This window comes from Tyto alba, unplaced genomic scaffold, assembly GCF_018691265.1.
Source record: "Tyto alba isolate M040663 unplaced genomic scaffold, T.alba_DEE_v4.0 Super-Scaffold_13, whole genome shotgun sequence".
NCBI classification, from domain to species: domain Eukaryota; kingdom Metazoa; phylum Chordata; class Aves; order Strigiformes; family Tytonidae; genus Tyto; species Tyto alba.
In genome coordinates, this window is record NW_024881275.1 from 32,473,275 (window position 1) to 32,490,734 (window position 17,460).

Genomic DNA, 17,460 nt, shown 5'->3' on the forward strand with positions numbered 1-17,460 from the left:
GGGCACCCCATGGGCTGCTGCTTCCTTCAGGGCATGTCCACCTGCTGTGCTGTGTGTTTCTCCATGGGCTGCAGGTGGGTATCTGTTCCACCAGGAACCTCCATGGGCTGCAGGGGCCTCACCAGCTGCAAGGGGAATCTCTGCTCCAGCACCTGGAGCACCTCCTCCTCTTCTTCTCCACTGACCTTGGTGTCTGCAAGGCTTCTTTCTCACTTCTCTCACAGCTGCTGTACAGCATTTCTAACCCCTTCTTAAATACATTACCAGAGAGGTGTCACAAGCGTTGTTGAGGGGCCCGGTTGTGCCTTGCCCTGGGTCTGCTGGAGCTGGTGGTAACTGGCTGTGTCCCACAGCAGCCAGCCCTCTGTGCCCTCAGTCTTGCCATGCAAACCTAAGACCACGTGCTGCAAAAGTTCAGAGGTTTGCTTATCAATAACAGCTTTTAATTTGATTTCAAGCCTAATTGCTACCATTCCAGGAACAGGCTGGACGATAATTGTATTCTTCTTGGATCATCAAAGAAATGCGTTGTGGCTGTTTGGCAGAGCAAGAACTGGGGAGAGTAGGAAGCCTCAGCCCAGTCACTTGGACTAATGTGACCCAGATTTTTCAGTTTGATTCAGCAAATCCCCAAGCCAGAAAAATGGCACGAGAGTCAAGCTCTTTGGAGAAGCCGAATTTGGAAATTCAACCTGGTTTAGTCATTACGCTAATAATAGTTCAGCGATTCTCAAACAGCTGGGAGACAGAGTAACTCCTACCCATGCCCAGCCTGGAGAAAAAAAAAGTTATTCCAAAAATCGTCATGACTACCCCGTTTACACTCCTCGGAGTTCAAGCGGCCAGTCCGTGTGACACCCCCCTATTTCCCTCGAAAGCCGCCGGGACCGCCACCAGGCCCAGGCCGAGCCGCCCGCCCCGCCCCTCGCCGGCCGCCGTACCCTCACGCGCCCCGCGCCGACGCGCGAGGAGGCAGCCCAGGGCGCGTGCGCACAGCGCGGAGGGAGGCGGGGGGGGAAGGCGTGTGGGAAGGGTGGGGAGGAGCCCTCGCCGCGGTTTGACGTCTGGCGGGCGGTGGGCGGGGCGAAGGCCTCGGGGCCCGCCCCGTCCCGCGGAGGGGCGGGGCGCCGCAGCGTGTGTAGCGGGGAGGGCGGGGGCCGGAGCCGGGGCGGCGGCGCTGCTGCTGCGGCTGCTGCTTCTGCCGCCGGGGCACGATGGTGTTCGAGTCGCTGGTCGTGGACGTCCTGAACCGCTTCCTCGGAGACTACGTGGTGAACCTGGACAGCTCCCAGCTGAAGCTGGGCATCTGGGGAGGTACGGGGCTGCCGCGACGCGGGGGGACGCGCCGCCCGGCCCGGCCCGGCCCGGCCCGGCGAGCCGCCTGCCCGCCGCCGCCCTCCGCGGCGCTGCCCGCCCGGCCGCTCGCTCGCTCAAGCGAGGGGACCGGGGCGGTGGCGTCCGGGCGGTGCCGCGCCCTGCACCGCGCTGGGCCGCCTGCCCGGCAGCTCCGCCGCCGCTCCGCTTAAAAATAGAGGTGGGGGCGGGCGGGCTGGGGAGGAGGTGCCCGCGGGGGGCGTGGAGCAGCCGGTTGCGGCAGCGGGGGGCGGCGGGGCGGGAGTTGCTGCGGAGCAAGGGAGAGAAAACCCCTGCCAAATCGCATGAGGTGTAGGAACCTCCGCTTGGGTTCTGGTTTTTGTTGGTTTTTTTTTTTTGTTTTTTTTTTTTTCCCCATGTGGAGCTGCCGTTCCTGCCGTCTCCTGGCTGGGGACGTACCTTGGCTCGGGAGCTCGCGGGGGTCGGGTCGGGTGGCACTCGCGGAAAGTTTGGGGAGGGCTGGGCTGTCGGCGGGGTGCAGCCGTAGCCGGCAGCCTGACGCGGCGCGGAGGGGGTGCGAAACTGAACCGACTGACATTTTCTCTGCCCGGAAATAAGAAACTGAAAATGAACGCCTGGGGTTTTGGTAGCGTTTTAGTGCCGGTGGTGTGCTGGTGGAAGCGAGTGGCCTCGGCAAACAGCAGTGACGTGCCATTCTTGGTGCTGTCATATGTAGATCTAAAATATTTGTTGTTTTTAGCGTTTAAAGTCAGAAGTAGAGCCCGTCTTAGGTAGTTGCAGAGGCTGTGACCAGCTGAGCTAGGCGAGGTAAGCAGTAGCCTGTAGAAATAAATTAGCATGCCAGTTCTGAAGGGAGGAAGGTATTCAGTTTGGATGTGCTCTCTTGAGGGCCCATCAGTAATGTATTTACAAGAAAACATCAACGAAGGTCTCTGTTTTCAGTATGTTTGGGCAAAGTAAGGTAGCATAAGAAGAGTGAGACACAGCAATTAACAGATGCATGTGCAGGGGCCGCTTCTGGATCGGTTTTGGATGTGCATTCTAGGCGTTTGCAGCATCAGCAAAAACAAACGCAGAAGTGCAGGGGTTTTTTACATGTGCGTTCATATGTCTGCAGGTGTGAAGCATCCTTGAGGTATTCCCTACCTACAATTCCATTCTTAGGTACTCGTGTATATGAATCATATTTTGGAAGCTTCTCCTGGAGTTTTTTGCGTCTTGGACATTTATGTTTCATGCTTCTGTTTCCCGAAATGGCGTCTTTACATGGTTTCATCTCTGCAGTAATTTTCCTTCAGTTAGTCAAGGCATTTGTAGGATCTTTGCGAAGTTCAGCCTCTATATGGAGTCTTGCACTGCAACAGCACATGTAACTGCTGGAGAGAAGTTAGTAGTTGTTGATCTCTAGCAGTAAGGCCCAATATAGGATATTTATTATAGATTATGTGTGTCTTCTTTCAGATGATTGAGTTATTGCATCTTTCAACAAAATTGTGTTGAACTAATTGTTTGATCTGTACTTAACAAGTACTTCAGTTATCATACTTTCTTCTTTCTGTTCGGGGAAGGCAGGCAAAATATTTAATGTAAAATATGGAACATTCTGTAAATGTTTTGGGCAATGTTTATACATTACAGAAAGGTAGAAGCTTATTTTTCCAGTTTGTAGATTGCTGGTGGTTACTCTTGACAGTTTCTGTTTCTACGAGGCAACTCTTAACCAGATTAGATGAGCATTAGCTCTCTCACTGTTTTTAAAAAGCTAGATAGATCTCACTAATTTTTACTTTAGAGTTTTAATATTCAGCTATTACATCTTCTTATGTACATGGAATTTGATTTGGGGATTCTTCTATTATTTTCTGTTCAAGTAGTTTTAATATTTTAGAGACTTTAGTATATTTTTTCTTTAAACTAAATTCCTTTCTCCTCAGTAAACTGCCTTTGTACTAGAATAAAATCAGTTTTTCTTTATGTAGTCTGTTACTTGCTTAGCCTAAAAATTGATATTTGAAGCTTGCTCAGAGATGCCCAGAACTGCTGTGTAGCATTGTGGAAGCATCACCTGTAGAAGTTTATTTTTTTGTGGCCTACTGCATGAGGCTTTCACTTGTATTTGCAGCTTAAGCTATGTTTATTGGCATGTGCATCTGCAATATTTCTTTCATTCCAAAGATCTTGACAGACCTAGAAATTGCGTCCCTCTATCTAAAAGGCAGTAACAAATATTAGTACTGGTAGCAGTAGACTACTGTCTTTATATGGACATCATCACTGAATAGTAGATCCCTACAGTCACAGTATATATAAAGTCTACTGATAATTTTATTCATAATTGCTGAAATTGTGGAGCTAAATATTTTTTTTTAGAAAAATAGTACTATTTTTTTGTCTCTGTCTTTTGTAAATTTAATACTTTCATGCTTGTCTTCATGCTCTGAAAGTGTTTCCATTGCAGCTATACGTTTTCATACAGTGTCTTTATGTGTCATGATAAACTTGTTAAATTTTACATAAATCATGTAGTCTTGAAATTACATTGTCCTAAATCCAGTCAATACTTTAGTACTGGTTAAAGGGAAAGTTTTCCTCCCTGTTAAAAATGGCCAGTGCTTTTTGGATGCTATAGCACTGCATGGGTACTATATACTTGTATATTAAATTTTAAAAGGCACATATTTTTTCGCATCTAAGTTATTAAATACCCAAGGGAGTTTTTTTAGGTGCTGTAGGAAATGAGTTATGTCCTTGTCATATTTTGCAGTTAGCCTGTTTAGATTAAGACTGGTAACCTGTTGTTAGACTCTGGATATATGTACAAAAACTAACTGTATTGTTTCAGCTTCTGCAAATTTGGAAGATTTGTTAATGACCTTCTAATAAACATGCTTAACATTCATTTTGGTTTTGCATAATGAAAGAATTCAGCAGGCCGTATTAAAGCTATCCAGATTCAATCTGTGTAGTAAAGTTGTGTGGTGACACTGCTCCGAAGAACATACATGAGCACAGTAATAACTACAGAAATGTTTTAAAATGTTTGTTGTTTTTTTTTGTTTTTTTTTTTTGTGTTTTTCCCCCCTCATTAAGAAACCCTTCAGATTAAAGGGTAGAAATGCAGACTGTCTCAATACTAAAGAGAGATATGATGTCTGGAAACAGACTCATGGCTGAGAGAGTTGCAAGAACTGAATGACCTGAAATATAAAAGGCAACGCCGAAAGGAGAATGTAGGACAACCTATATAAGTGAAAAGGGTAATTTGAACATGTAAGGATAGTATTGGAAAGGCCGAAGTGCAGAAAAGAACGTAACAGGGAAGAAAAAAATATTCCTTAAGAAGTCCATTAGTATGAAGCAGAATAAAGAGCTATGGTGTTAGGCAGCCATCAAAGAAAGCTATTGGGTCACAGATGCGGGGAAGGACAGTGCTTTAAACCTCTACTTGTTCCGGTCTTCACTTAAAATCATCGTTTCAATGAGCTGTGTTAAGAAATGTGTGAATACTTGGCTTAGGTAAATAGGTTAGGTAAGTATTTAGTTAAGTTAGATATTTTTGGATGCTCTAGACCTGATAAAGTCAAAATTAAATACCTGAAGAAATGTTTGAAGCAATGTGAGATGTTGACGGTTAGCTTTGGAAAATGAAGTGTCATTGAGATTTCCAATCACTATGAGAGACCAAATAGTTTTTTCACCAAAGTTCATGTTGCCACAATTTTCTTTTGCCTGGGCCTAAGTAAGTTTTCATTCAGTGCGTTGGTCAGACCCTCTGTACTGCGCTTTAAAATACTTAATTCTCTGTTGACTTGCCACACCTGCTTACTAGGTAATGTCTCAAGCATATCTTATTTAACACAACTTGTTATTTGAATAGCTGGTGTCTTCTGTTGGGACATCTACATTAGTAGGATGATGTAAGCAGATAATTGACGCAAGTTTGTAAGCACACAAGCACTTCCAGTTTTTCTCTGGCTACACCTATTATTATAATAAGACAACTGCTTTTGCATATGTTGTCTTGTTTAGGTATAGCAGGTATAAGAGTACAACAGGTACGGGCCTCCCTTTACATATTAGTAATTTGAATTGATTGAGGGATGAAGAATATCTAGTAATTTCTAATGCTTTTCATGACCTATTTTAGAATAGATGTCAATAGAGGAGGTATTTGGCAGACACTGATCCTCAAAGACTTACAGCTTGTCTACAGAAGGTATGCTTGGATAGGCGTAATTAACAGCACAAACACTATTGGGAAAAGACTGGCAAAAGGCAGCAGTTTGTATAAAGTGATTAAAGGCCATCACAAGCTGACAATGCTGTTGCTACGATGCAGAAATTCTGTTATAATATGTGAGCAAGAGTGGTGGGTACTGGTCAGATACCCATTGATGTAGTTTCAGTTTCTGATACCTATCTTTCATGTATCTTTTTGTCGTCTGCCTTCCCTACCTTCCCCTCCCTTCCACCCTTTTCTTATGTACAAGACAGCAGAGGTGTGATTTGATTAATACAGAGGTTAAATCTCCAGGATTTTTATGTGGATTAATTTTCTTTCTGCTCTTTAACTTCTGTTGACATCTGTAACAAAATTTTGGTTAGGCCTATGTGGTGATACGACAGTTTACTGAGTGTTACTTTATTTTCTAGATCTCTTTTTTGTGGGGTAAGTCTTTGGTAGTAGATGTTGGTTCATGCACTCAAATTCATGAAGTTGCTTTGTGTATCTAAAATTAAAACTATAAACCTACTAATTCCCGAATTTTGTGAAGCTAAGAATTTGATTTATATGTGAAGCTAAGAATTTGATTTATAACATAGCCTAAATAAATCATAGACCATGCTATAGGTATTTATAAATGTTCTGCCTTTTATTACTGTTTTGGCCGTAAGCCTACATGTTTAACCCTAGATATTTATGCAACTCCAACTGCTTGTCTATACAGTTTTCAAAAGTTGCTTAGTTGAGCAATTTTAAACCCATCAAATGGCGTTTTATCTGGATGGACTTCTGTCATCAAAACAAAGAAACATCCAGTTGCCCACAAAGGAGGAAAAAACCCCAAAACACGAAAACCCCAACTAAACCAAACAACCAGATCTTGATGTATTTTAAAATTCTTGCAATTAGAATCCATCGGCAGTGCTCCAAGACAGTACAATTCAGTAGGTGTGTTATGTCCTATAATAGGTCTTTGTTCCCTGATTTTCCTGCTTCTGTTTGTAAGTTCCCCTCCACACCCCCACCCCTGGAGAACAGTCAGGATTCAGTGTAGTTGCACTTAGATCTATCTTTCATTGCAAACGAAACAGCCAAGTGTGACAGAGACTGAATTTTGGCAATGAAAGAGAATACTGACATGGCCAATTACTGCATTTCAAATTGTGCGTGTTAGAATTGGTTGCCAGCTGAAGTGTGGTAACTTTGGAAATAGTTCATGTTTACTGGCAGGAATGTTTAGTCAATCTTTTTCTTGCACTCTCTCAAGTGTAGGAAAAAGAAAGGTTATGTAAATGCGTAAAACATAGTGCTTCAGTAGTAGCCTTTTGAATTCCTGGATAGTCCATTTGCTGTGGTCAGACTGTCAGTCAAGCTTTTTGTAAGTAAACTTTGATGTTTTAGTGAATATGTTTCAGTAATTTTATACTAAAATTAAAATGATTGAAGTCTTACTAATTTATATATATTCTAATTAATTTAACTAAAAACTTTAAACTTATTAATTGTGAGATTGTAAGTATAGGAAAAATGGTGAAGAATTATTTACCCCACTTCCCAATCCCAGCATTTCATGTAGAATTGTCAAAGCCTTCTTGTTTGAAACAGTGTTGATGCCATGTTTATTCTATGCCATGTTTATTCTCTGCCATTACAATGTGCTTGAGTAAAATGAGTTATAGTTCTCTGTCACAAGATATTGTTTGTAAGTGCTTAAGATAATAATCCTTGCACACTTTGCAGTACCTTGTTTTTTAGAAGCATTAGGGCTGCCAAATTATTGCAGCTTAAGTTACTGTGCCTCAGCTGAAAGGTGGAATGTGCCAAACCCTTGATAAATGAGAAATAATGTTTACTTAGCTGATGGTGAAAGTAAAGAAACTAAACCCAGTTAAAATGCTTTATATGTCATGTAGTCTTGGAGTTTGCCATTTTTACCATGACTCAACTGATGTGCAGAACTTGGATGTCATGCATGGTGACTTGGCTCTGGATACCTTTAGGACTACTTGCCGTGAATGCAGTTACAGTTAGAGATGTCTTCTTGGAGAAGCAAATGTAGTGGGGGTTTTTAAAATTATTTTTTTGGTATGTCTCTCATAAACTTTCTGTAATGAGTGTTAAAATGGTCAGTGCGGGGTCAGCTTTATCAGGGAATAAGTTTAGCATAGAATTGAACTGAATGCTTTAATAACCTGTCACCTTGTTATTACCTACAAAGACTATGTAGACTAGTTATAGAGTATTAAAGAGTATGCTTCCTTAGATTTTTGGGTTTTCCCCCTTTTCTGATATTCCTGTCACTATATGTGTATTGTACGGCTTGAAAGCAGAACCCCCAGCTCTCAAAAACATCCTTCTGCATGTAGTATTCTCTGGAGAAGCTGATGGCGGCACATGTTGGATATATACAATTCTACTGAAAAGTGATAATAGATTGTTGCAATTAATAAATTAAATCATTAAAAACTTCATAGTATTTTGTGAGCACTACAAGATGGACGGATTGGTTTACCCAATCAGCTCTGCCACAGCAGTTTAACATCTTGAGCCAACTGTTCTGATGAATGCATTTTTGAGATTAGGGTCCAGTTTCCCAAAATTAGTGGTACTTAGAACAGTAGTCTAATGCCAAATATGAAGAATATTTCTTGCAGCTGGAACTCCTGTCTCCCCGTATGTTTGGCCATTTCTAACTTGCATCCCCAAAAGGAAAGCATTATTGGGTCAATCAAATCTTCATTTACAATCTCAAGTTGTATTTCTTTCCAGGCCTGTAATCTGCTTCTGGTTTCCTGAATCTCATTTATGCTCCTGCTCAGCTGTATCAGGTGTCTGTTCCATGTGCATGTGTTACCTTTGAATTAGTTGTATAGTGTTAACCACTGCAGGTGTTCCATCTTTCTCGCAGAATTTGCAGAAGACTTTGCTTGGGACTATGTGCATGGTTTTAAGTTACAAGTTTCCTGGTCCCTTCCAATATTCCTTTGTTATGGCAAGTGCCTGATGTCAAGTATGTCAGAGAAACAGATCTTGCAATTCAAATTTTCTGTGTTTACAGGTACTGAATTTATTGTTGTCTTAAGACATTTAAAAATCACATTTACTGAAATGCTTCCTGTGAACTTTTATAAGCCTATAAATATAACTTGTGAATGTAAGATCTTTTGAGGGATAAAAACTCACTCTAAATTTAATACTGCTAGATTTCCACAAGCATAGGAAGCAGATGGTTGAGGAAAAAGCAGCAAACTTTTAATTTCAAAATGAGTTCTTATAAAATGTGACAGTAATTTCCAAAATTTTTAATTTGAGGAATCTTGGGTTCTTTTCCATGACATGCAAGCTCCGTAAGAAAATCTCAGATATCATTTTGTAGCATGAATGAACAATATGTTCTTAATCATCTTTCATGGATATTTGATGTGTAGGTTGTGGATATCTTGCACAGCAAAGAATTGAGGAACTACAGGCGAGGCACCACTGACTCGGACTTTAGGATGTTTAGCATGCATCACTACTAATTTGCTTATTACAGTTTTACATATTGACTTCTTTGCATTTAGGAGCTGTAGCACTGAAGAATCTTGAAATAAAAGAAAATGCACTGGTAAGTTAGTGAAAATAAAAATAAAACTATTATAAAAACGATTCTTGAACAACATTTTGGATTGTATGTGCTTCTTTCAGTTCTTATTTTAGGAATACACTATCTTTTAAGTGAAAACTTACTATTTTGTTTTCTCTGCACTTGTGTGGATTGTCTAATTAATATGAGATTAAAGGTGATGGTGTATACTGGCTTCATTTATCTTTTCAAAAACAAAACTCTCAACAGTTGCTAAAAGAATGTGTTTAGGTTTAAAACAATACTGAAAGACCATTTTCTATAGGTCATGAAGTTAGAAACTTGCTCTCGGCAATGTATTAAGCCTAGCATGGTTTAACAATCTAAATCAGTAACCAAACACTGGCTTGTTCCCTTATATTGAATGTTGGTTGGTTTTTTTTTTTTTTTTCCCATGGTTGAAAGGTAAATTTGTTGTTCAGGTTATTATCATCTGTTTTTCTTATATGGGAACATTTCACAAATGAGCTTAAATGTCCTAAAACTCTTTCAGAGTCAGCTGGATGTGCCATTTAAAGTTAAAGCAGGACATATTGGTAAGTTACATTTCATCATACACCCGTGCATGAGTTGCTGAACATACCACCTTTCCTTGAAAGTGGCTCTAGGCATCCTAAGCAATTAATTTTCCTAGTTACCTTGATTTTCATGCTTTGTATACTCTGAAGTTTGACTCTTCTGAAAAAAAATGTTTGAGGAAATTCCTTTTCTTGAGCTGAGATAGCAAAGTTAAAATATACTGAAGTCTTGTCTAATCACTTCACTGTTACTGAGAAAAGGACCCAACACAGCAAAGATGAACATCTGAGCAGGGCTGGGTCTTATTCTCAAGACTCCACAGTTGATTTTGCCTTCCACTTCCCTTTCTATCCTTCTCCTCTGTTTTTGCTAATATGAAAAGTGTTCTCATTGCAGGTTACTTGTCTTATAAAAGTTAGTGGTTTCCTAAAGCAAACTTAAGTCTAAAGCCATTATGTTTCCCTTAAATCTACCCTGGAAGTGTATATTTTCCTGTGACTGATTTAGTAATTATTAAAATTGGCACTTGTATGAAAAATGTGAGGTGCTGTAACCTCAGAGTCCCCATGTTCACAAAACATACACTCTACTTTCAGACTCACTTCCACAGAAAAAGAAGGAAAAATACGTGTTTTAAAAATTCTGGATTTGGGAGTATTTAGCTGTCTGGTCACATATGAGCTGCCCTTGCTTTTCTTGTTTATGAGGGTGCTGCTATGGATTTGCAAGGAGGGAGAGGTTGCTGTTAGGAAGAAAGAGTATAATTCAAGGGAGTAGGGAGAGGACCTGTAGACTTAATAGTTCTGCTAATACAGAAACATTTGTGTGCTATGTAAAACAACCAACCTGAAGGATATGTGCCTCGGATGCACTGCTTTTTCCGTCAATATAATAATTGCTCAGAGATGTTGTGGTTAATGTCGATCAGCTTTCTAATATTTTTTTTTTCCCCAGTCAACTATTTAACTGTATACCTCAACCTTTTTATTTTGTGTTTCTAGGTCAACTTAACCTACAGATTCCATGGCAAAACCTTTATACTCAACCTGTTGAGGCAGTTCTTGATGGAGTTTTTTTGCTTATTGTGCCCACAGCCAGTAAGTTAATGTAGAGAAAAAAGTGAATATAGATTGATGGGATTTCAGAAGTATCTGGAATGGGTTGATACTGTTTTCAGGAGCTTTATTCCTAGTAGATACTCCTATCAAATACAATTAGGTAATGGGGGTGGGGTGTCTTTCAGTAGCCTACATGTAGTTACCTACTTTTTTGCTGCTGTTGTATAACTATTAGCAAAATGTGAAAAATACTGCTTTTGAAACAGCATCTTCCAAAGTTCTGTAAGGTTTTTTGTATCAAACCTTTTTACATTGTGTATTTAGGTATAAAATATGATGCTGAAAAAGAAGCCAGACAGCTCTTGGAAGCAAGACAGAGGGAATTGCAAAGGATAGAGGAGGCAAAGCAGAAAATAGCTGACCAAGGTAAGAGTGGGAAAAACTAATGAAAGTGATGCTATTTCTTTCTTTCTTTTAATCCAGAAAGATACTGGATTTATCACTTAAAGTGTTTCAGATTTCTGTTTTCCTCGTGATACTAAAAATCCTATTAGTTACAGATTTTTAGGTGTGGCTGCCATCAATATTGCAGAACAGGCATCCTGAAAATTAAAAGATTCAAACATTGGTGCTATCTGATATAAATAAGGCTTTTGAAATATTGTTTGCTTGTGTCATATGTTGCTTGACATTTTCTTTCTTCATAAGAAACAGTTTGTGTCCAGTAGCAAAGAATTCTTATGATTATACCTTTTTAAAGATTCTGTTTAATTTGTTCTTTGATACATGTTAAGTCTTATAATCTCAAAATCAACTCCTGGTACTTTCAAGAAATATGTATTGGCCACCCTGAGTATGAGTGGGTACAAGTCACACTTCTGAACAACTTGATTCTTTATGGAGCAGGTAATAAAGCTGAAACTGTGTAGTCAGAAGGTATAAATGTTCTCGATTATACTTAAAGGACATGCTTTCATACAACTAGAGTACAATGTAATAGAAAATTTAAGTAAGTATCATGCAAACTTTATGATACTGTTTTCTCTAGTGTACTTCTAAAAATACTTTAATGCAAACAAAATATTATTTTCCTTTAACTTAGATAAAGAAAAAGAAGAGAAACAAGACACTTTTGTAGAAAAACTAGTCACTCAGGTCATCAAAAATCTTCAGGTGAAAATTTCCAACATCCATATTCGCTATGAAGATGATGTAAGTACTTTTGTACTTAACTCGGCATACATTTCTGTACTTATCTCAGCATAAGAGGTTGTGCACTGTAACATGAAATTAGGAACCTGTCTGATTTCTTCTAGTTGCTTTCCACGTTGTGAGAATCCTAGTAAAGTTTTGGAAATTTCATAGTCTTAAAAAAACAAACAAAAAAACAAAAAAGAAAACTGATAAAAAGCTTGTACTGAGACATGAATGTATTTATAAGCATATGGTTGGGTACAAAGAAGATATAGTTGTCAGATCTTTGCCATATATATTGCTTTTATTGTTGGCTATTTACTCCCAAAACTAAATTTAGAGCATAAGATAACCCTTTTTTGGTATTTTCTCCTTGCTCTATTAGATCACAAATCGAAATAACCCCTTGTCTTTTGGGATTTCACTTCAGAATCTAAGTTTGCAGGTAATTTTATTTTTCATCCAAAAAGCATGTTGTATACTGATAGGTTAAGTTACGTTTTTGTGTATTATTGTGCTGTCTGGTAGCATACTGTCTAATGAAACTATACCTATAGTCACAAGCCAACGACAATGATAACTACTTGGTTTATCAAATCCAGCATAAATATTGTGGCAATGGTGCAATTAAAGATAGAGTACTGGCATTAAAAAAAACCTTTTGGAGGAAATTCTTAATATTCTGCCTGCTGCACTTTGTGGTTGTCAAGTAGCAGATTTTTGCTGGATTTGGGCTATTCAGAATCTATGAATATTTTACGGGAAGTGCCATGAGGCCCAAGAAAGGAAGTTACTACCTGATACTGGGGAGAGAAAAAAAAAGAGGATGGCATCTTGTTTCAAGCTGGAGCGCAGTTCTTTGATCTTCAGGCTCCACTTCAAAGTGCAAATTGTAGTCATCATAGATTGTATATGTTTTTTTTTCCTTGAGGACTACCTAGCAGCAGCAATATGCTGATACTGATGAGTTGCTCTGATTCAGTAACTTCTGCTGTGTAACTGATTATCTTAAAGAAAATGTGTCTATGTTCCTTTCTTGGATAAAACAGTTGTCTTATGAATGCTTGTTCCTAGCACATTGAAAGGTTTTTGCCAACCCCCTTCCCTAAGCAGTTTTGCATAGTGAACCAAAGCTTTGGTATTCTTACTACTTCACTCTTGAATGGATATTATCCCTGAAAAAGTATAGTATGTGGTGTTTCTGTTGGGCTGAATCTAAAATGCTACTTCCAGAATTATAGAAGAATTCTAGTCTCTTGTTTATCTCTTTACAAAGAGCCTGCCTAAAAATAATATTGTCGTGAAGGAAAACTGTTTGCTGTACTGAAAACAGAATTTTAAAGCATCTTTTGACTCTTGTGCACAACCTGACAGTCACTGCATGTACATGAGTGTCTTTTGGGGAGAAGTAGCCTTGTCAAGTTACCACTTGAAGTTATGGCTTAGTCACCTTAAATCAGAAGATGGCATTCCATTATTTTCAGTTGGGGTTTAATTATGATGATGTTCTCCTCTTTTTTTCCTGGTTTGTTGATAAAATGTTGATGTATTATAGATGATGGAATAACTTTCTTTAATTCTTATTTCAGACCTCAGATAAGAATTGGAATCCATGTTTACATGATGAAACTGCCAAGTTGTTCTACAAGGTACAGTATAAACTCTATGCTAAAGAAAGAATTGTTAATAAAACAAGCTGAATTAGAGTTTCTTCCACAGAAACTGGGATCAAGAAAACATGTAACTGTATACGCTCTAAAATAAAAGGCTGCATAGCGTGCAAATTCTGAATTTTTTTATTCATCTTCCACTTTGTGAAATCCAAATTATTAAACTGAAACTTGTAGGTATTAATGCATATGTTTGGTTGTATTTTCAGCTTGTACGACTAGATAACCTTTTTGCTTACTGGAATGTGAAATCGGAGATGTTCTACCATGGTGGTTGTGATGAATCGTTGGTAAGTGAAACATGAGATAATGGATCTAGTCCTCTAGTTTATCCTGTGAAGCATCGAGCATGCTTCACATTCAGTTCTGCTTCCATTTATGTCAATGTCCTGAAGAACTGTCTTGTACTAATAACTTTGTTAGGAAATGCAGTAAATGCTTAGGTTTTTACCTGATAGAAGTACAATGCCTGTCTGAGGAATTTTTAAAAAAAAGTCCTTTGCCACTTAGGAAATGATACACAATATACGGTCATTTTACAATTCAGTGATTTTATTAGCTAAAAATAGAAATCTTAGTCTGTTTAAAACATAGATGAATATTTTTAATTGCACTGTATATCAGAGAGATTGTTTGAAACCTGTATTAAAATGCTAACATTTTGTATTTTAAAACTTTTTCATGAAATAAAAATGCAACTTATTTTTAACTCTGTTGTTTATGTAGGTTAATTTAAAACAGGGAGTTGCCAGCCACAATGTGATTCCGGAAGGTTATGATTTTGGTAAGTGCTATTTTATTTGTATTTGTAATATGTGTGTATACTTTACTTCTAATTTTTATTGCCTCTCAGAGGTTGCTACCTTGTCTGTTATTCAAAAATCTTAGCAAGGAGTGCAGTTTAATTCTTTTGTAGGGAAACTGCCTCTTTGACAGTGAATACCGTACCATATCTGTGGCCATAAAAAGATTTTGATTAAAATATGGGTCTTGAGTCATGTGTCATTCTAATGGAATGTCATAGATAAGTCTTCATTGTTCACACCCATTGATAATTCCTTATTTTAAGAAGTTTAGCAATAGTATGCACATCATGTAAGTTTTGTGAATGAGATTGGTTTGAGCAATAGATTAATGTTTTTGAGGTCACAAAGCTTACACAAAGTGTATCTTTTTTCATTAGAAGTGGAAACAGTAGTCACAGAAACATCAACTTTTTTTTTTTTTTTTGGTGTCGCTGTATTGCAATTTATGTTGCTTTGAGTGTTGCGTACTTCAGTCTCTGAAAGTCACATTGGCTCTACTCAAACATGAGGATTGTTTACTTTTCACTGTATGGAAGATACATGGGTTTTATTTCTCATGTGTGATTGTTTAGTAACTGTTTACAAGGCAGAATGGCCCTTGATGTGACTTGTTCTCTAGTAAGCAAGTCCTCAATTCAGCGTTATAACCAGGGTTAAAAATGTGGTTTTCTTTCTGTCTTTGCCTGAAAGGGGAAGCCTTTATTTGACTGACAGAGCACTATTTAATAATTTCTACTGATTTCTTATCTATCTTTTCAGTTGCTAGCTTTGACTCTTTTTACAAGAAAATAAGTTTAAGCATCATCAGTTGTCTAAGTCTACACAGAATTTCAAAATAGTTGTATGCAAAATTCAGGATTTATGCTCTTAAAATTTGGCAGTTCCATCAGGAGATGCAGATATTTAAAGAATTATGTCAAGCTGATATTCTGTGGTAAATGAAAATTCTGGCTCTTTCATAGTAACTCTTTAGATTAAGATGTCGATAGAAAGGCAGTAAGCACAAACTCTGCTTCTGTCACTTGATCTAAATGCAAACATAATACTTACACATAAGAAGAATGAAAAAGGAAATTTAGGAAGCTAACTACAGGGAGAAACTGAATGTAAATGCTACCACATAAGATATGTAGATAAAAGTAAAATAAGCTTCACAAGAAATACAGAGCTTAAAATCAAACAAAGGTAAATTGGTGTAAATATGGTTTCATCTTGAAAAATGTCTGTTTCTACTTATATGAATCTTGGTGAATTTTGAATATTAGGTATGTAGGTGGTCTATCAGTATTTCTACTGAAATCAAATTTTGTTTGGTAGAAATACAATTTACACACGTTCAAGTGATGTAGAAATTTTTGTTGTTGGATCAGTTGCTAAAATGGAAAAATTCAACTAAACATGGCTTCTGAAGGCTATATTGAATGTCTATATTGCTGAATTGTGAAACAGATAAAACACTTCTGCTCTGAATATTTTTCATGTGATGTTCTTTGCATTTCATGGGTTCCACACTGATTTTTTCTATGTTTACTTGGGCTTGGTTTTAGAAATCTGAAATGTTTGGCTTCATCCACTGTTGTGAGTTTAGTTTATTAAACAATGTAAAACATCAGTAACATTAAAAAAAAAAAATCCTCATGGAATTGGAGTTATTATAGTGAAATAAGTGTTATGTTTGAAACTACCTTGTACTATAAGTAGCTTGTGTCATAGCCAGAAAAAATAGATTTGTTGCAAATACAAACTATTAATTGGAACATCTGCCATGCAATAGTGCATACAGGAAATTTTTTGAAAATGTTCCACAAATATTTTTGAAATTTTTAATTCTGCAAATGTTGCCAGAATTAAACTGGAAATTGAGTATAGATTGTGTTACATTTTAAACTGTGTTGATGAAGTCTTCATGTTTTGAAGTCTAGCATTTGTAAATGAATAATCTGGCATATTTTGAGCTGATAAGACTGTCACAAATGATACATAATACTCTAAATAATTTAATTTCACTTTTTATGTCAACTTCTCTTTTTTAGTATTCCGCCCAATTTCAGCTAAAGCCAAACTCCTTATGAATCCTCGATCAGATGTTGACTTTTCATCACCAAAAATGGATTTAGATGTAAATTTACAGGATATAACTGTTGAATTCAATAAGCCGCAGGTATAAACTATTTTTCCAGAGTTATACGTATTGTGGTAAAAAAGTTAGCTTGCAAGAATAATAAGAAAAGCAGTCTGAAATTTTATAATAAACATACAGGATTGATTCACTTAGTCCTGTTTTTCTTTGTAAATTATTTTCTTTTTAAAGAGAAGTTTGAGTCACATTGTTCTCACAAAGACAATAACATGCAGTTTGAAATTTTTCTTGTTTTTTGTTTGTTTGTTTGTTTGGGGTTTTTTCAGTACTTCAGTGTTATGGAGCTTCTTGAGTCTATTGATATGATGACTCGAAATCTGCCATATAGGAAGTACAGACCTGATGTTCCATTGCACAACAATGCCAAGACATGGTAGGCCACCTCAGACTTTGAAAACAATTTGTTATTCATTTGAAATAATTACCCAGGGATTGTTTCTTACTTAAGGAGATTAGAACTCATTTCCTTCTGAAACACAGTCTCTTTTGTTTTTCTTTGTTTTTCTTAAGCTAGGAGTATTAAAAAAAAATGGTGAGGACTTCAAACCAAAGGTGAGAACACAATATTTGAAAGCCTGCATTTGCTGTCTTATAGACCATTATCAGAAACTTAAGTCTGATAGTATTTTAATATCCTAACTCTGTTTTGATGAAGGAGACCCCATTATATGCTAGGTACTATTACAAGAATGTAGCTGTTGCTTGAATATAGGCAAACCTTTTCAACACAGATGGCAGAGATTTGATTTCTTTTCAGAAGATTACTTACAAATATGTTTTGATTATTCACACACACACACACGCAGTAAAATCCTTCGGATCCTCTACTGATCAAAAGTTTGATGTGAGACAAGGGATTTCACTCTTTCACAACTTGAAGTTGTATTT

General features: G+C 37.9%; 1 protein-coding gene across 1 annotated transcript in view; it reads left to right on the forward strand.

The window, feature by feature from the left end:
* The first annotated feature begins 1,158 nt into the window (after positions 1 to 1,158).
* The window catches only part of LOC122152898 (vacuolar protein sorting-associated protein 13A-like), a 68,291-nt gene continuing 51,989 nt past the window's right edge, over positions 1,159 to 17,460 (forward strand). The window contains 12 exon segments of the mRNA XM_042788006.1: positions 1,159 to 1,314; positions 9,124 to 9,167; positions 9,679 to 9,721; positions 10,706 to 10,801; positions 11,087 to 11,188; positions 11,865 to 11,974; positions 12,342 to 12,401; positions 13,546 to 13,605; positions 13,836 to 13,916; positions 14,353 to 14,410; positions 16,466 to 16,593; positions 16,839 to 16,945. Coding sequence (XP_042643940.1) covers positions 1,215 to 1,314; positions 9,124 to 9,167; positions 9,679 to 9,721; positions 10,706 to 10,801; positions 11,087 to 11,188; positions 11,865 to 11,974; positions 12,342 to 12,401; positions 13,546 to 13,605; positions 13,836 to 13,916; positions 14,353 to 14,410; positions 16,466 to 16,593; positions 16,839 to 16,945 — 989 coding nt within the window. The 5' untranslated portion in view covers positions 1,159 to 1,214.